This window comes from Zonotrichia leucophrys, chromosome 8 (genome assembly GCF_028769735.1).
Source record: "Zonotrichia leucophrys gambelii isolate GWCS_2022_RI chromosome 8, RI_Zleu_2.0, whole genome shotgun sequence".
NCBI classification, from domain to species: domain Eukaryota; kingdom Metazoa; phylum Chordata; class Aves; order Passeriformes; family Passerellidae; genus Zonotrichia; species Zonotrichia leucophrys.
Genome location: NC_088178.1, coordinates 4,701,508 through 4,721,874, shown reverse-complemented (window position 1 = coordinate 4,721,874; position 20,367 = coordinate 4,701,508). Strand labels below are relative to the sequence as shown.

At 40.5% G+C, this 20,367-nt stretch overlaps 1 protein-coding gene across 8 annotated transcripts in view; it reads left to right on the top strand.

Moving 5' to 3' along the window:
* The window catches only part of RABGAP1L (RAB GTPase activating protein 1 like), a 229,596-nt gene that overhangs the window by 154,501 nt on the left and 54,728 nt on the right, over window positions 1-20,367 (top strand). For 7 of the 8 annotated variants that reach the window (XM_064719782.1, XM_064719785.1, XM_064719784.1 and 4 more), the window contains one exon: window positions 17,655-17,783. In XM_064719782.1, coding sequence (XP_064575852.1) covers window positions 17,655-17,783 — 129 coding nt within the window. Of the gene's footprint in view, window positions 1-10,153; window positions 10,957-17,654; window positions 17,784-20,367 lie in introns of those variants that run through there. The other variant, XM_064719790.1, reaches the window with a different exon arrangement.

Sequence of the window (20,367 nt, the reverse complement as noted above, 5' to 3'; positions counted from 1 at the left end):
AACAAAGAAAATTGAGGTAAGAAAGGTAAGATTCTAAATCAGAAACACTCACCTAAGAGCACAGTTCCACAGTGGCATGGAGATGGAGTTGGTGCTTACATAAAATTGAATTAGCATTCTAATTTTCTTTCAGCAAGAATTGCTCTTCTGTTAGGGAAGAAAATAGTTGAGAATGAAGTCATTTTTGTCCTATTCAAATGTGTTCATAATCTCTCCTAATCATGAGGAGCAAAGTGGTTTAGTGTGGTGCTCTTTTCAAGTTATAGAACCTGAATATGCTGCAGAAAAACTGCTTTAAAAACTGCATTTCAAAGCTCTTGTCTGCCTCTGATTCTGGAGTGAATGAAAACAACTCCTAAGGATTTGTTCTTTGTTAAAACAGAGCAATTATTCTCTCATCCACAATCTCTTGGATTAGTTTAAATTTGGATAAGGGAATACAGAAGTTGTTATTGTGTAAATGCCACTTTCCTTGCTTCTAGTAAGTGTGTGCATCCAAATCCCTCACTAAATAGCAGTGGAAGAGAAACTTTTATCTGGAACTCTCCTGCACCCAGGGCTGTGTCTCACAGAGAGTGCTGTTTGTTTGGACATGACAGCGCTACTTCTGTAACCAATTGCCTGAGACATCCTGGTGCAGTCATCCTTAGAAAATAAACATTTGAGACACGGAGGAATCCTTCCTTTTCCCTTCTCCCACACCCTGAGTATGCTTGCAGCAATGAACAGTTGGAGGATTAAAGCTCTTTAGCTGTGAAACCCAAGTTTGGGCATTAATCTGATTTCTTATCAAAGGCAAACATGGAGTTCTGTTCTGTGGCATCCAAATGTGCTGACAGCCTGCTCAGGGTCCCCAGCTGGTGGCACTGTCTCACACTGGGAGTCACTGACTTGCATCATGTAGGGACTGCATCTGAATTACCCTTCAGGATCCTCAGCTGCTGGAAATCCTGACTCCTCACCTCTCATTTTCTGAGCAGTGGAAAATGCAATGAAGCACTGGCATGTGAAGAGAACCCCAGTGTGGAAAAGGCAGCATAAAAATCTGTGGTTTAAAACAACCCAACAAACAACATTGATATTTTAATTTTTAAAATCCAAATTAAGGTGATTAATGAGAATGACAGGGGAAAATATACCCTTCCATTGCCAGCACACTTCCTAATCCCATGTGTCATCAACTAGTTTGTTTCTTTGCTGAAAATTATAAGCATTAAAATCCTCACGTATGCTAAGAAAAAGAAATAAATTGTAAGCTTCCTTTCTTATTTTAGTATTTCATAGAATCATAGAGTGTCCTGAGCTGTAGGGGACCCCCAAGAACCATCCAAGTCCAGCCCCTGTCCCTGCCCAGACACCCCAACAATCCCACCCTGTTCATCCCTGGCAGCATTGTCCAAACCCTCCTGGAGCTCTGGCAGCCTTGGGGCTGTGCCCATTCCCTGGGGAGCCTGGGCAGTGCCAGCACCCTCTGGGGAAGAACCTTTCCTGATATCCAACCTAAACTGTGGTGTTGTGAGGTCCCCAGGACGAGGTGAGAGATGAGAATTTGACTCCATGTTCTCAGAAGGCTGATTTATTTTATTATATTTTATTATATTAAAAGAAAATGCTATACTACCACTATACTAAACTATAGAGAAAGGATACAGACAAAATGGTAAAAAAGAATGAATAATAAAAACCCCTGACTGACCAGAGTCCCAACACAGCTGGCTGTGATTGGTCATTAAGTCAACACAATTCACATGGAACCAATCAAAGATGCACCTGTTGGTAAGCAACCTCCAGACCACATTCCAAGCAATCAGATAATTATTGATTACATTTCTTTTCTGAGGCTTCTCAGCTTCTCAGGAGAAAAATCCTGGGCAAAGAAGGTTTTTCAGAAAATATCATGGTGCCACTAAACCTTCCCTGAGCCAGCTGCAGCTGTTCCCTGGGGCCTGTCACTGGTCACCAGAGGGATTTCACTGATTCATTCTTAAATCTTGTTTGTGATCTTTTTCTAAGATCACAAACAACAGAAAACTTGGCAAAACTAGCTAAAGGCAAACTTTATTTTGGAATTAGCAAACTGAGGCAATAATTAAACAAGGCAAGGAGACTTGGAAAATATAATTCAGGAAAAAAATTCATGATTGTGCAGAATTCAGGCTCTAGATTCACTACTGTTGTGGCTGTTAATTCCTGAAAAGGCAGGGAAGAGCACATGATCACTGGAAATGTAACAGTGAACCAGAGGCTTTAAAAATAGGTGCATGGCCAAACCTTTCATTTTTAGGGTTCATGTCCTCATCCTCCTTAAGTGTGTGATCCACAAAACTTAAGCTCACTTTTGCTTTTTGAGTTTTAATCTGTGCGACTGTTAAAAAATGTGTTGTTTAATGCTAGAGGAAAGCCATAGTTCTGATCAGGAAGGTTTATAATACTGAAAAGAAAATGGGTAGAAAGGAGTGAGAAATGTTTTTGTTACTGCTTGTGTTTTCCAGCCAGTGTTTTGTTATCTTACAGAGATTTACTCTGGTCCTTATAATATCTTAAACCCAGTACTTTTCTGCATTTTTCCTTGAATTCAGGTCAAGGTGAGCAGCATTTCTAATGGGCCTTGTGAGTTCTGACACTCTTCTCTGCATGTGATAGGAGATAGCTGAGTATTACACAAACAGGAGAGTTGTGTTTCTTGGTTATTTCTGCTGGCACCTTTCAGTCCCAAAGCCCTTTGTGTCAGTCAGTGTCCCAGACATCAGGGAGCACTATCCCAGTTACAATGGCAGGGATGGCAGATATAGATTCTAAAAGAAAATGTGTCAAAATTACCTTGGGTAAGGAGGGTTATTTATTGCCTTTATTTCATTCTGTATCTGGACTGAAAAGACCTCCTGGGCTGAAGAACTGCTTCTCTGCTCTGTTGTGTCATTATGTGACACAGCAGCTATTTCAGAACCTGCACCAGCAGCTTTCAGAACTGTGCTGGAAGGCCATTTCTCTTAGTCCTGATGAGATTTATTACTGATGGTTTTACCCTCAGCTACTCTTACATCAGCATTGTCCTTCAACCTAAACAATTCCCTTCCAGCACTACTCTCACTTGCTTTTATCACCTTGAAATGTTGATAGATCCCATTCACATTGTTTATTAAATAACCCAGTGCTCTCAGTGTTGTTGAACTCCTGTGCATCTTCTGCATCACCTCCAGGGTGACTGGATCTTTAACAGGGGTCACATCATGTTGTATTTTCTTATTTGTAAAGAATTTTGCTCTGATAACTCTGAGGACTGTGTTGTGCTCTTATGTTTGTGTGAAGTATTATTCCTGACTAACCAGAGGGTGCCACAAATACTTTGTCCCCACCTTAGAAGGGAATTTGTGTAATAGCAAAAATTCTGAATAAAATTGGGCTGTACTTCTGTATACATTCACATTTCAATTCTTAAGGAACACATCATCAATTGTAGGTTTTCTTTCTTCACTTTGTCTTCCTTGGGCAGACATCTGACCTAACCCCTCTCAGATTTTACCCAGATCAGTTCTCTGCTGAATTTCCCCTTCCACCAGAACCTTCAAATCAGATCTGAAATTTTGTTCTGTGTTAAAGGCACAGTTTAAAAATTTCTCCTTGTGAGAAGTGGAGGTAGTCAGAGCAGTCATCTGTCTTGGAGCACCTTAAGTCCTGCTGATCATGGGAAAGTTCTGCCCTTTCATTCCCTCAGGGGAATGTGTGGCTGCCAGTGGAAACTGAAATGACCAGTGGGACATCCCTTGGGATTGTGCCTCTCTTTATCATCTGCTCCTGAAATTATCACTTGCCACAATCTAGCCTGGGGCATTAATGTTTCAAAAGTAGTCTTGTCTTTTAAGGAAATGAGAAAGGAAAAACACAAGGGGTTCAAGTCATCACAGCAAGTAAGGAAATCAGTTTTATCCCTTATATGAAAGCAAGCAATATAAGAAAAAGTTTGAGTGACCAACTTCTTCCATATCCTACAGAAATTCTGTATAATCATTTTGGCTAAGCCTCTGAAGGCAGTGAAGACTGCACAGGTGCTTGTTTTACGTAAAACTTGCATATTGCCAATGCAGATAATTCAGAAATGTCAATTGCCTTTGAGTCAGGAATGAAATTATGGCAATTACTGTAATTTTTGGAGAGGTATCAGATGACAAGTGCACTAAGACTGTAGGTAATGTGACTTAGGCCTTGTGTTGAAGAGTTAATGTGGTTGCTTGATTCTTGCTCTGTTCTTTCTTTGCATTTGCAATGGCTTGAGGAGCCTGAACTGATTTTTAAGTCAGCATTGCTTTAGGCCAGTAGTTGACAAAGTGTCAAGCAGGACTTCTTTCCAGCCAGAACTGGGTTTGATTCTAGGTGAGCTGGTTTAGTCCACTGTATAATTGCATTACATTTTCAAAAGGCTCTTGTCAAGGAAAAAGTCAGAAATGTCCACAGTAGAATCTAAGGCAAAATGGATGTCCTTTATTTTTATATCACCTTGTTTATATTTTCTTCATGTAACTGATCCCAGCTAAGAACTGACACCTGAGGAAGTGAAGAGGATCCTGAACTCTTTGGAGCTAGAGATCAGAACCATCTGTTCTCCAAATTCAGGCTTTAAGAGACTCTCAGAGTACTGGTTTTGTATTTTTAATTGAAGATTTCCTTACATTTTAAGTTTTGCTGGGCTAAATAATTCTTCCCACAGACCTACTTTCTCTACCCCAAAAATGTCTCTTGGGTGACTTTTGGAGATTGTCTTTAGAAAGAGAAATCTGTGCTTGAAAATGTCCAGAATCATTCAACTTCCAGACCACTGATTTTCCAGCCTTAATATAACAAATTTTCTATTCTTACAAGTCCACATTTATTTGTGTGTTGAAAATCCATCCTGTGCTGATTAGTTAGTCTCTCTGCCCATTTGATCTCCTCCTCACACCTAAAATCAGTTCTACTCCGATTAGGTGAATGTTCACCCTAAGTTTTTAATTTTGAGGGTGGAGAGATACTCCCTTTTCAAAAAGAAAATTGATAGCAGAGAAAATAACATGACATTTGTTGACCGGAATGTCTTTAGCAGCACTGAACTGTGATTTATATATTAATGATTCCTATTATATCATGTGTTGGTAATTTCTAGATGTTGGAAAGATAAGATGGTGTTTTCAGGGTGACATACAGTTCTGACTGAAACCATTATTTTTATTACAATTATTTTAAATTATTATTAAATATTTATATATAAAATAAATATTATAATTATTTTAAGTATAATTTAAATATAGCATGTCTATTTCATGTACCTAGTAAATCTTATTCTTTGGGAAAATAATTTCTCCAAGATTGTGATTGAAGTGAATGAAAACATACAAATCATCATTCCACACCAGCCTTGTACTGGCTTGTCTACCTCAGTGTCTCATTGCCAGCAGCAGATATGTGGGAAAGACTTCTAAGAATTTTCTTTTGCCTCTGGCAATTTATGTCTTGAAAACTCTGAGAAAAAAAGTGGTGTCTCATGTTTAATAATTCTGCATGGATTGGTATTTCATGGTCCTTTTTTGTTGGCTTTTTGAACACATGTGAGTGAGTACCATAGAGATTTTCTCAGTTTCATGATTATTTTGTTTGCTTTGGACCCTGTGACTTTCATGTGAGGTTCCTGTGTCAGCAGGCATTTTGGACACTTGCTATCTCTTCATTTTCTCCACTACACTCAGGACTTTATAAGGCAGCAATTTCTGTTTTCCAGGCTTAATAATCACAGTCTGTTTTTATCTCCTCCTTTTGGAGCCTTCTGATTCTCTCTAAATACTTCTCCATCTCTGTTATCCCTCTTTTGAAAAGGGAGGATCAGCATGGTGAATGATACCAGAGAAGAATCCCACATGAAGTTACTAAAGAATAATGGTGTTCTCTGGTCAGATCTCTGCTCTTTCCCTGTTAGCTCCCAGCATTTGATGCATTTTGTTGACCTCCACTGTGCACTGATCTGATATTTTCATAGGACTCTCCTCAGTGAGTCCCAAGATCCATTTCTGAGTAGCAATTGTCAGCTCTCAGTCTATCATTTATGTGGAAAATTGATGCTGTTCTCCATATGTATCAATTTAGATTTATCTGCATTGGCTTTCCTTGGCTGTTCTACTGCCCAGTCACTCAGTCTTTTATGGCCCTTCTGCAGTTCTTTATTGTAACCCCTGTCTTTAAATCCCTGAATAATTTAGGAGATCTGCAGACAGTCATCCCATCCTTCACCCTCTTTCCAAGGTGTTCAGGAACCAACCAGTATGGATCCCTGCTGGAACCTGCTGTGGAAACCAGTTGGTTTCATGTGTTCTCTCCTTTGCTAAATCCAGATTACACAGCTGTAATTAGCCCTGAAGAACAGAAAACACAAAGTAATTTCTGATAAGAGGTAAATTCTTACTGTGGCCATTCATGTGGATTTTCAGAGCTGTTCTGGTGCTGAATGTCTTATCCTTCGACAGGGGTAGACTAATGTCACTGTCATGTTTTCTGAAAAATCCCTTTGCCAGGATTTCTTCTCCTGGGAAGCTGAGAAGTCTCAGGGAAAAATTATCTTGTTTACTTCTCCAGTGTTTTGCTGTTTTGGAATGTGGTTGGAGATTGTTTATCCAACATGTGAATTGTTTTAATCTAATGACCAATCACAGTCAGCTGTGTTGGGACTCTGGAAGGAGTCACAAGTTTTTCATTAGTATCTTGTTAAGCCTTCTGTAAAGTGTCTTTTCTCTATTCTTTAGTATAGTTTTAGTATAGCATAATATAATATAACATAACATAATATAATCCTTCTAAGAACATGGAGTCAGATTCATCAATTCCTCCTTCATGCTGAGTACCCTGAAAATACCACAGACTTCAAATATAACCTTTTTTCTTCCCATCTTAGTCTATTTAGCTTTTCAAAGTCAGTCATTTTTGCCACTAAAATACAGAGATTTAATATTTTAAAATACAGAGATTTATAATGGACTGCCCATCAAGATCCTTGGTATCCTGGTACAGAATATAGATAATTTCAAGTAATATTCTGTATGGTTTTGTTTACTGTGAGACTATTTTGGCATTAATTTCTTCTGAGTTCAGTGGGCCTCAGCTGTGTGAGTCTGAACTGCATCAGAGCTGTGTGAGTGAGTAGGCATTTCATGGATAGGAAGGCCAGAAACAGAATTTACCTGCACTTACAGACCAGATAGACCATGGAATGGAAGTCAAAGGATGAGTAATGTGTGTTTATCCTCAGATATCTTAGTTTCTGTCTTAGTTATTACCTTTTTGGCCATTTTTAGGTTTTAAATTCACTTCAGTCAGACCCTTCTGAAGAATTTGAGACAGCAATCCAATGGCATACATGAAGGAAAAATCACAATTCCTGGTCAGACATGGATTAAAGTAAGATATGTGTTCAGTGAGGATATTGAAATAAATAAGAATGGTAGGAAATCTAAAAATCTGAATGATGGTTTACAGTTACACTGTGTGAAAGGAGTTGCTGAAAAACATGGAACAATGGATTTCAGCTGATAAAATTAAGGAGATTTTTTGGTCAAGCCTCTAATACAAGTTTTTGTATTAGAACCCTCTTCTTTAAAAAAATCCAGGCCTGATGTAGAAAATATAGTGATGGTAGTAGACTACATCTCTTAGGGAAATAATCCTGCAGGTAATTTTCCTCATTCCTAAAAAATTGCACCTCATTTATAACCTGAATTCACCTGGCTTTCCCCTCTAACTATTGGATCGCATTACAAATTTTTAGACATCCAGACTTTTTTTAATCATCAGTTAATTCCATTTTTCATAGGCCCAGACCTTAATCAAAATGAACCAAACCTGAATTTCTGTTAGAGCTATTAGCTGATTAAAGTCTGATTTACACAAGAATTAAAGGTTTTTGACACTGCTGGTGCTCTGAATTCCCCATCCTGTTGTGGTCACTGGTGGCTCTGTGCCTGGTCAGTTCTGTAATTCTTCCCAGCACTTCCAGTGCTCTTACTTTTACCTTTTTAATGTTTTAAGTAAGGTTTTCATTCACATAGAGCAGCAGAACCTGATATTTCTAGAATATCATGCTGACCAGCATGTGTTTAGCATAGAATTCAGAAATAGGCAAAGCTGCCTCCTTTCCTTTAAACCCTTTCCCTACAAACATTTCTGGTCTGTAAGCTGTGCTGGTTGGGCACCCGTGTGCAGATCACAGGCTGAAAAATAAACCTGAATCTCTGGAACTTCTGTGGATGGAGCCTGGAAAAATTGGGAGAATTCTCATCCTGGCCACAGCCTTAAACTGGAATGAAATGTGTGTTGGTTGTGGCTTCTGTGCACAAGGCCCTCAGTGAACACCTGCATCTCAGCCTGGCAGAGCTGCAGCAGCCTTTGCAGATTTTCACCTGCAGAACACTGGTTTGTAAGCTGGGGGATTTAAATCAGCTGGCAGAGCACCATCTGTGCTAGCAGCCTGTTCACTGCTGCACATCTGCAGGGCCTTCAGCTGAGTCAATCCTGCATCATCATCCTTGAGGCCCCATTGGCATCTTCTGGTGCCTTGGACCTCTGACTTCTGCTTTTACGCTTTTCCCAACTCCTTTATATATATAAAAATACAGAATCTTAGTATAATTATACCCAGTTCACTTTTCACTCAATGATTTCCATATTTTAAGTACTCCTTAACAGGTTTGTTATTTTAAATCAGTGACCCCATCCTATGGATATTTACTTTCTATTAGTATTTGAAGTAAATATGTTTTTTTCTTGATATGTTAGGAAAATTATTTTTAGAGTTTAACTATACAGTTACGGAAGTGTGTGCCATTGGTGTGGTTTAGAGCTTCTCACAATATTTTAAATTATGAGCTTTATGTTAGAAATGTGGAGTATTTCTGTGTGTTGCAATTGGAAAGTGATTGGAAATCACTTACACACCCCATTTAATGGTGAGCAGGAGGAGCGTAAACGAAGGAGCATAAAGATGTGAAAAATGCCAATCGCTTGTTTTTAAAATTTTAAAAGTTTAATAGTAATAAAATGGTTATAAAAATAGTAATACAATTAGAGTAATAATAATTGTGACAGTTTGGATTAGGACAACATGAGACAATAAAAACACAGAGTTACAGACAGTCTGGGTACCTTTTTCTGGGCAGCACAAGCCCGAAAAAGTACACCCGTTAACAGAGGATTAACCCTTAAAAACAACAGCCTGTTGCGTATTCATACACCTCATACATGATGCATAAACTCCATTCAAACAGAGGATTCTGTCTGGTCATCGTCAACTTCTTCCTCTGAATTCTAACAGCGTCTTCGAGGTGGGAAGAAGTTCGTCTTCTAGGTGGGAAGAAGTTTGTTTCTTCTGATAATGGAGCAATAAATTCTCTTTCTCTGAAAGATTCAGACGTCCTGTGGCTGCTATCTCGCTGCCAGTCCTTTCTTTAAAAAAAGTACCCTACATAGCATAGTTTCTATTTTAACATTTCTTATAACCTAAAACCGATTCTAGTAGTGTGTTAACTGATCTTTAACACACTACTGAGGAGAATTAATGCAGCATTACTTTCTAACACAACACATATAATATTCATGTTAATATTTGCGAAAAGCCAATCATAAAACAGGCATTTTTCACCAAGCCATGTTTTCCAAGCCAGCCGTGCGAGCTGGAGCAGCACCTGCGGGGCTGCCTGTGGCAGATGGCCGAGGCAGGTGGGCCGTGCTCGGCACAGGGAGGTGCCCGGGCCGCTCCAGGTGTGACATCATTGCATTCTGCTCACAAACGTGCGCCGCTTTTCTAGAATCCATCCAAACGCATGTGCTGACATCACTCCCTGTTGTGCCCATCGCCTCCGGGTTTAGAAGCACCTCCCGAGAGTGCAGCGCTGGTGTTTTACATGACTGAGTTTCAGCCACAGACGGGCTGGGCTGCGTGTGACTCCCCGGGCGCATCCCCCCAGCCTGGCCCCGCTCCGGTGGCCATTGGCAGGGTTGGGGTGCCCTGCCCCACCCACACCGTGGCTGTTTCATCATTCCCAAGCAGGCTGCATGTACGAGCGATTCCATCGGCTGGGAGGCCGATCCCTCCCCGTTAGGGAGCCTGAAAGGATGCGGCTGATGTGCTGCTGATGGAACAGCCAGAGCCCAGCAGCGAGCTGGCGGAGGGTGGGAGCCGGCCGTCCGTCCGTGCTCACCATTGGTTTCTTATTACGGCATTCTCCCCCTGAGAGGCTCCCGGTGCCCAGGCACCCCCTCCTCCTCCTCCTGTTTCCCCTCCTCCTGCTGCTCCCAGCCCCCCTTTCCCACCCGTTCGTGGCTGATGCTGAGCTGTGGGAGCGGGATTGCAATGAGCTCATCCTTTTCTCTGTGCAGCCTCGCAACTGCCCGGGCTCTGCTGCCCTTCCCGGCTCCCGCACACCCGCACTGAGCCCCCGCCGCTCGCCCTTGCTCTACTCCCAGCCCAGCTGCTCCGTCCGTGCTCGTTCCCTGCCATTTTCGTGCTTTTTATGTGCATTTTTAGATCCATGGTTTCTCTGGTTTGTTTTTCAAATCTCCTTCGGACTCTGGCTGAGCCAGCACGGTGGATCATATTTTTCCTTGATTCTTAGCAAAGATGCTTTTCTGCTCCTGAGAGGCTAAAGGGGCGTTGCTGGAGCAGCCATCCAAACCCATTCCAGAGACTGGAGGCTGGCTCTCCTCATCTTGCACTTTTGGAAATTGCCGTTCATAAAGCCTGTTCTTCTCACTCTGGATTCTTACTACTTGCTGCTCATGGAAGAAGGGGTACCTTGCAAAAGCCCGGCTCCCAAGCTCACCCCACCTGCCAAGAAGTCCCAGGACATGCACGACGAGAGGAGCAAGCTGGTGAATGAATACGCGTGTCGGGTGCTGGAACTTCTGGGCATGGGGCATCGCCTCTTTGTGCCTCGGCTGCTTGCGGTGAGATCACCTTTTCTTGAAATGAATTCCTTGGGAATTGGCCATTCTCCCTCCCAGCCCTGCCTCTGCCCCCCGGAGGGATCAGAGGGCTCTTGTTTTTTCCTCTCAGCTCTTCATAATCCATCTCTTAAGCACTGAGTCCTTCTCTCTGATGTTAGCTCAGCAAGGCTGGACTCTAGTCCTGCTAATGGGGACCAGTGCCACTCCTTAACTAGCTTGAAGGATCATCAGCTAGGGCTGAATCATAAAAAACCATCTTTCCTAAATCCCTGAGTGCTTTTGTTCTCATTAATGATTCCAGATAAGCAGTGTGCCCAGTCACCTTCTAGGTACTGACGCCAAGTGCATTAATGGTCAGCATTTCAGATTTTATACTTTTCACATCATAGGTTGGCTTTAAAGACTCATCATTTAAATCAGCTGTGGTGATGCATTTTGGCTTTCATCTGTTTCTGTGTTTGGTTTTGGAAAGACAGTTGACAGTATGTAAAAAAGTTGAAAATGCCTGTGTAGAATGATCTGGGAAATAAATTGTTAAGGGTGTTTTCATCCATCATGGCAAATGCTGTCTGTGTGGGGGGTGCCTGCAGTTGGTGTGCCATGCTATGGCACAGAGAACATGCTTTTATCATTTCTGCTGCTGTACAAAGCAGCCTCAAGCCTATAAAAGAGTGGCAAATCTGGGAGTCAGTGCCTAGACCTGGCTGTGTCTGCTCAGGGTGCTGTAACCACACCTGGCTGCAGCTCTGTGCCTGGCCTGGCACACCAGAATGGCATTTCTGTGTGATCCATGGGAACACAGTCCTTTCCTACTTTCCTATGGTGCCTTTCCTTTATCCCCGTACCCATATTGTGGCTATATGCAGTGACCTGTCCATTTTTTTCATCCTGCTGAACCCATCTTGGTGCTGCTCAGGATCCACAGGAATCCATGTGCTCTGTGTGTTACAACCTGTTCAGTGGTACAGACAGCGTGGGCACTTGGAACACTGTGTCCCTGCTCTGGGAGGTACCAAATAAAAATAAAAAATTCACATTGCTACAGTGCAGCTGGATCTGGGGATTTACAGTCACTTGTAGAATTGTATCTAGTCCCTGATGATGCATGGTTTGAGCTGCTGGGTGTGTTATCATTATTCCAGTTATTTCCCAGTGTACAAAAACACTCATCCTGCTGATGGTTTCTTGGGCAAGGGCTGCCAAATCACCCTGAATTGTGCTGTGATGAGCTCTAAGGAAAGCAGAGACAAAACCACCCAGCTCTTTTTCACCTGACTTAACCAGGCTTTGTATCTGGCCCATGAAAATACCAGGCAATTTGACATCTCTTATCTTCAGGCAGTTTGGCTTTGCTGAGTGGCATAGTATTGTTTATTAAAAGGAAATAAAGAGTGTGAAAAGGTAAAATAACACAAATAGTGCTTTGTGTAATGAGAGAGACTTGACTTGCAGAGTCAATGTGATTCCCTGTCAGGCTTTATTAGTCAAATGTGCCTGTCCTGACAACAGGCCTTTTGACACACACCCTTCTCAGAAAGGAGAGACTGTGTTCTGATAATATGTTAAAAATGAGACATCTCTAAGGACTGGGAATTTGTACTTTAATCAGTACTGAAGATCCTTCAAAACATCAGTGTTTCATAAAATTAAACACTTTTTTTTCTTTTTTTTTAATATGCATAGCTTCTCTCTCTGCTGCGGTTTTGGGAATAAATGCCTGGGTTGGGTAGAGCATGTGTCGTTGCAGTGTTATGTGATAAATACAATCTATAACCTCTATGCCAGTCTTGGAAAAATTCTGATCACCTCCTACCTGAGCACACTTGTGGGCAGTAGAACAGCACCAGTTCTGGGGATTTGCTCCCTTTGGAATGACCCAGAGTGGGTGAAGCCAGGAGATTTTCTTACCCACCTGCATCAGTTCTGTGTGTGGCAGAATGAACTTTGCCACGTCAGTTTGGAGCTGCATAGAAAGGCAGGGCTGAAGAGGGATTCACTGTGTGCACAAGATCAGTGCTGTGGTTGTGGATCCCAACTCTACGCTCACAAACCTTGAGGTGTTGTTTGTATTTTTTCGACAGCATTTTTGTACCAGTGTGTTAACAGAGAGCATGGATTTAATTTAGGAAAATAAGTGTTTGATAATATAGCATAAAAGATGCCAGCAAAGGAGTTTGGTGTATTGCCCTAGAAGTGTGTTCTGATGTTACTGCAGCAGCAGCTCTGTCCACCAAACTTGCCCAGGCCTGGAGCCCGAGTTTATCCAGCACAGAAGGTCAGGGGTTTTTCACTTCCTCTGTGAAATGTAAATTTCACTGGGCACCTCTCAGCTCTGTGGCTCCTGTCAAGGGGCAGCACAGAGCAAAGTCCTGCAGCATGCAGCACTGCACTCTGGGTCAGCAATAAATAGCTTGTGTACCTTGGTTTTACTGATTTTTTCCTCTGGTTATGGCATAGAGAACATGCTTTTATCTATCTGTGTATCTTCTCTAAGAAGTTAAAACCAGAAAGTTTTTTTAAGAAGTTAAAATCTCTGTGTTATAGACATCAAATAACAAAAGATACTTATATATTATATATAAAATATCTATATATTATTATTTATATCTATATAATATATAGATATTATAATATCATATTATATATAATCTATGCTATATATATTTATGTAAATAAATATTGTATGTATATACCTATATTTATGTATATAAATATAGGTATATACATTTGTACATTTTATGTACATAGAGATATGTATGTATTTTATATATAAACATAAATATCATATTTGTGTATAGGTATATAAACATATACATGTATGAATATATATATTCATAAATTTCATGTTTATATATATAAATACTGTAAAATTGGAGGATACTTACAAATATTTTGAGTGTGCCAGAAGCAAATTTAATAGTGAAGCATGGCCAGGTTTTTTTCAGTCTTCAACTTCTTGGCCTCATTTCTGACACATGTTCAATAAAGTGTAAAACAGGTGGTTTATGCTCACTGACATTCTACAGTAATCTAAACACATACCAAAAATTCCATGGAAATAAGGAATTTTTATCTGTTTTTATGAAGGAGGAAGAACTAAGTTAAGGATGTGCAGTGTGGTTCATCCAAAATTTCTTCTACTATGTTGGTTCCCAGGAGGGAATAGGAGTTTTGATAGAGTCAGTAATAAATGAAGCTGCAGGATTAATAATTGAAGGCAGAGAAATTAAATTAAAGAAAAAGATCTAAGGCTTTTCCCTTTGTCTTAATCACAGTTTCTTAAATATTTTGGGGAAAGTAGTATTAACATTATTTACTAAAAAAAAAATAATTAGCATCATTTAAGGCTTTCAAGTTCTGTTCTTGCTTTTTGAACATTTGCTGTTTTTCCAAACTTTACCTTTAGATTTGAAAGCTTTGCTAATACTTTTGGGAAAGGGCTTTTCCTAATTTTCAACTCCTTCATTTAAGATAATTTTATGACTGTATTGAAATACTTAAGTGATGTGGGAAGAACATTTGAGAACATACTTAGTCAAACCCTAGAATGCAAACAGGGCCTTGGTGTCATAATTCTGACTCTCTTTATTTGCTTGGGTTTAAAAATGTATTTTAGTCAAAAATATGTTTATTTTAAAATAACATATATAATAATAAAAACTTTCCCGAAGTTCCCAAATGCACAAAAATGCAATGCATCTGCCAAACTTTAATTATTAACTCATTAAACTTACAGATTATTTAGTAAGAGAAATCAGCTGTTTAGAAATCAGCTGTTGATGAGTTTCAGGAGTTGAGTGACTTCAACCAAGGATTTACAAATCTCTGCCTTTCAAACAGCTGCCAGAAATTTCCAGAGCAATCTTTACAATTTATCGATTAAAGTCACAAAATGTCAAGAAATGTGAGTCCTGGGGTGCCAAAATTTCTTTTTTTTCACTTTTTTTATTGTGATTTTAATAGTTTTCTTGTGAAACTAGTATTTTGATGAACAGATGGTTTTAAGGAAATGAAAATATTTTCAGTGAAGTGGAAGGAACTGACATGCCTGAGCTCTATCACTCATTTAACCAACTTGTACAATTTGATGGTTTGCAGTTTTCATAACTATAATATTAGTTCAGCAAACTCTGTTAGAGAAGTTCTTATTTCCATGATCTTATGGGATTTTGACTACAGATTTTTCAGCATGGAGAACTTGAAGTTGTCAATAGTTACAGTTTAATAAATGTAATTTGTTGAGGACTGGTAAAAATAGTACTATGACAATGATTCAAGCAGAGGCCTGGGAAAAATAAATCTGATTTGAAATGTTTTACATAGAATTTCTGTAAAGGAAGGGGAGGGGATTGGATGTGCAGGAGCGTCCCAAGAAGGCAAATTGGCAGTGTAATTGGGAAGTCTGTTTGAATTGGGTAGTGATGGCAGATAGCAACATGGCTGAGAACAAAGGAACAAAGATGAGCTGGGTGTCAAAATAGAATTTTTGGGACAGTAGTAAAAATTTCTTCACTGGAGGGGTGCTCAGGTATTGTAACACATTGCCTGGGGAAGTGATGAAATAATTCCAAAGATGTGCAGATGTGGCACTTAGGAGCATGGTTTAGCAGTGGACTTGGCAGTTCTGGGTAAATGCTTGGGCTTGATGATCTTAGAGGGCTTTTCCAACCTTAACAATTCTATGATCCCATGAAATTTTTACTGCTTTTCCACCACTGTTATCCACTGAACTTCCCTGGAAGCCCTTGGGTTCCAGCATGGGTTTGGCAGAGGTGCTGGGCACAACCAGCTGCTCCCACCACACTCAACAGCTTCCAACAACCAGCCCAGTTATCTGGCTATAAGTGTGGCAAGAGCATTGACAGCCTCAGGAGGATTCATCCAGGAGAAGTGTGATGTTGGCCATGGTGGATCTAATTCATCCCATACCCAGCTTTCTGTCAACGCTTCAGCCTCATCAGATTGGGCCTCAGCCAAGTTGTGCAGCTGCCAGTGATTGTGGACAGGATCAGATGGGATGGTTTGTAAAGCTGAACATTTCATGGCTGTGGACAGGATCAGATGGGATAGTTTGTAAAGCTGAGGCACTTGGGGGTGCTGATGGTTTGTTTCTCATCAGCACCCCCAAGGCAACTTTTCCTGGGTCCTTGCAGTGATGACCCAGGAGCTTCTTCAGCAGTGAACCACAGGAGGATCAAACAGATCTTGCATGAACTCAATAAGGAAAGAAAAGAACAGAGCTGGACATGGACTGGAAAGGGGCCTGGAGTGACAGGACAAGGGACAATGGCTTCAAACTGCCAGAGGACTGGGTTAGATTAGATATTGGGAAGAAATTCTTCCCTGTGAGGGTGGGAGGCCCTGGCAGAGGCTGCCCAGAGAATCTGTGGCTGCCCCACCTGTGGAAATGTCCAAGGCCAGGTTGGATGGGGCTTGGAGCAGCTTGGGATGGTGGAAGGTGTCCCTGTAATGGCAGGGGTTGGAATGAGGTGGCCTTTAAGGTCCCTTCCAGCCCAAGCCACTTTGGGATTCTCTGGATTCAAGTGGATAACAACACAGTTAAGAATCAAACTTTGAACAGATGTGTGTGTAATGTACCCACTGTGTGTAATGAGGCAAAAAATGACACTGGGTGTTTGTTCCTCATGAAAAAGCAGAGGATGCCCACATGGAAATGTTGGCATACATGGAAATAGTGGTGGTGGTGGTACATGAGCAATTAATTCAGCAATTAACCAAAATTAACCTTAACCAAAAGTGCCTGTGTTGCTGCTGAGGTATTTGCAGTTACACACATTACATGGTGTAGATCTCCACCATATGAGTACCTATGTTGACAGAATTTTGTTTACTTTTTCTGGGCTAAAACCCTTGAAATTCACATTTTTGAGATGATGTCCTGAATGTCTTGTCAAGATCTTCAGTTTCTGTGAATCATTTAAAGGAACTATCCCAAGTCTTGGGATTTGTACCTTCTGAACTCTTGGTGCAGGTCTCAGTAACCTGGAGGGTGAACACATTTGTCCCTGTGAATCACATGGCTCTGTCAGAGACTGAAGTGGATTCATGGTGAATGTGTAACATCTTTTGACCTTTTAGACTTCATGCCACTGAGAGGTCCAGGAGCATGGCAGATGTAGAAATAAACGTGTAGAATGTTTTCTGGCACGGTGTTCCTTGAGAAATTGTGTCACAGACTTCAGCACATTGACTTGCTGATGCTTTATATGAATCATGTGCTTCTGCTTTTCATGTCTGTGACTATACATACATTAAATATATGTACTTTGTCTTTTTAAGGCCGTACCATGAGAATCAGTAATGGACTAATGCACAAGCTTTCCAGGAAATATAGGAATTTCTCCTAGGTTTTGGTTGTTTGCTTGTTTGTTTTGTTTTTTTCTCTTCACTGACATCTTGACAGGCTGAGCCAGAATCCCTTTCTTACCTGGCAGGTATAGAAGAATAAAATCCATTCCCATGTTGCAGTCCTCCATGGTGCCCTGCCTAGGATTCCTTGGATGGGCTTTTGCCTCTGTTTTATGAAGCAGAGTTAAAAGAGCTGATTTCAAGGAGGATGACTTAGAGCTAATGTGAATATTGGTGGTCTGGAATGCATCCAGTAAATGACAAATCAAGTAGAAGAGCGTGACTGCATGTTCCCAGGGTTTACTGTAGTTCCCTGTGTTTAATTGCAGACCTCCAAAGAGGACCTTCTCCAGGCTGATTTTGAAGGAGCTTTAAAATTCTTCAGGGTTCAGTTGCCCAAGAGGTACAGAGCTGAGGAGAACGCCCGGAGACTCATGGAACAAGCTTGCAATATCAAGGTAAGGATGAACTTCATTGCTTCTCATTCAGCCAGGAGTTTCTACAGGAAGTGTAAAATGCAACATTAAGAATGGCAGTAGCATGTGGAAAGTAAAGAAATTAAATCACTGCTTTATTGCTGTTATATATGTTTGTATAATTACTCACACACCTTCTGTCTTTAAAGAAAGTGAATCTGTGACCTTTTCTCTCTGTCTGCTTGGGTACAAACTAATAATTAAAACAGAAAAATGGTGCATCATCAACAATTATCAAAACTCACTAATTCCTTATTTGTTTTATAAACAGTCACTGCAGTAAACCAATTAATCACTGTATGATAATCATGCAAACAAAGCTCAGATATTATTTGTTTTGCTCAGAAGCTGTTAATCTGCTGAGTGCTGTATATAATACACTTGGATTGAGGTAGAAATGAGTTTTGTTTGTATATCAAGCTTACCAAGACAGAATATGTTTTTATATTCTACCTTACCCAAGATTCTGCTGACAGAAGTCAGGCTACTCTGAACTTACTGACTACAAGTAGTGGACTTGAACAAAATTAGAGAAGCATAACTGTAAGCTGTTGAGGGTGGAAACCTGTTTAAAATGGCTGCAGAGGTTCATAAAGTGGTCATTTGGAAGGTCCTGGATTTTAGTTTTTCTTTCTTTTGATTGAAATATGTATTGCTATGGAGGGGCTTAATGTTTGATCATGGAGAAAAAGTGTTTTAGTAATTTCTTGGAATGTGAGCTCTGATGGGAAGTGCATGTTTGGTGTGGCCCAGTGATGCACAGAGAACTTCCCACTAGGAAGAATGTTCCTGCAACACTGCCTCTTTTTATCTCTCTCAATATATTTGTTAATTTCCCTTGTGCTGATTTATTTCATCATTTATTAAGCAAGGGCTTTTTCCCATCTGGTTAAAACACTGATCTTGTGAAAAAATAGGCCTTGCCATCTGAATGCTTATTCCAGCCAAGCAAAAGAAGATCTGTACAAATGTTTTAGTAAAATTGTACTTGAATTTCAGCTCTGCTGCTGAAAGAGACTATTTGTGAGTACAAGGCTGCAGTTTGATGTTTAGTATTTCCTCTGCTTGGTTGTTGAAAATGAGTAATTTAAGGACTTAGCAAGTGCAGGAGAATTACTGTACTTAGCAAGTACAGTATCTTTATGCCACTTACTCAGTGTTTATTTTCTCATGAGAGGTTGAAGTAGAAGTCTTCATGGTACCTATTGGAAGAGCTATTTGTCAATTTTCTCATGCCTTTCTCCTTTTCTTGTGCGTTATATTGTATACCACATGATGTTATTTGTTATTAGTTTTTCATTTAGTGTTGAATGTGTGTGTATGTGATGTGCTTTATTGGGGGAGTATTTTTAAATGCACCTGAGGCATTTGAAATGCACCTGATGCTCAGGATTCAGCACCTGGGGCCAGCTGTGGGAAGAGTGTGACATTCTGAACTGTCAGTTGACAGGAAGGGGTAGGGTTTGACAGATTTATTTCACTGCATACACAGGATTTCACATACTGGATTCTGGTTAAGAAAAAAGCTCAGGTGAATGTAGCAAACATGGAGTCAAGTCTCCCCTGTGTGTTAGAGAAGTGTGTGGGGATTAGTAGGAATTACTGAAAAGGAGGGAGAATTCAGAGCCAAGATTTTGGGCTGTCAGGGGTGGGAAAAAGAGGGAGGTTGAAGTCACCTCCTGCTGTGTCAGTAACTGCTGCTCTGGTGTGATTAGAGCTGGGCTCTGCTGACTTCCTGGGTATACAACTCATCCTGTAAGAGGCTTCAGGAAGTCAGTGTGAGGAACTCAGCACAAGACCATGTTGGAGGGAGGGTGAAACTTAAATTCAATGAGTTTTGTGTCCCCAGACTTGCACCCTTGCCACAGGTGACTCATCCCCATGGACACTGGAGCATCTCTCTGGCCATGGTCTCTGGCGTGGGGTGAGGATGAGGAGCAGTGGCTTTGGAGTACTCAGTGTGTCCCAGGATCCTTTTAACTGCTGACAGTAAATTGGCTTTTGGAGATGGTTTTTGTACTGTCTAGGAAGGACAGGAACATGTTGCCTGTGAAAACGCCAATCACTTGTTTTTAAAATTTCAAACGTTTAATAGTTATAAAAATAGTAACACAATTAGAGAAATAATAATTTGGGCAATTTGGATTAGGAAAATATGAGACAATAAAAACATAGAGTTAAGCACAGTCTGGGTACCTTTTTTTTGGGCAAAATAAGCCCGAAAAAGGACCCACATTAACAGAGGATTAACCCTTAAAAGCAACAGCCTGTTGCGTATTCATACACCTCATACATGACGCATAAATTCCATTCAAACACAGGATTCTGTCTGGGCAGTGTCAGCTTCTTCCTCTGAATCCTAACAGCGCCTTCAAGGTGGGAAAAAGTTCATTTCTTCTGATAATGGAGCAATAAATTATTTCTCTGAAAGATTCAGGGGTCCTGTGGCTGCTATCTCGCTGTGAGTCCTTTCTTTAAAAAAAGTATGCTACATGGCATAGTTTCTATTTTAACATTATGTTATAACCTAAAACTATATTTAATACACAATTTTCACATTGCCCTT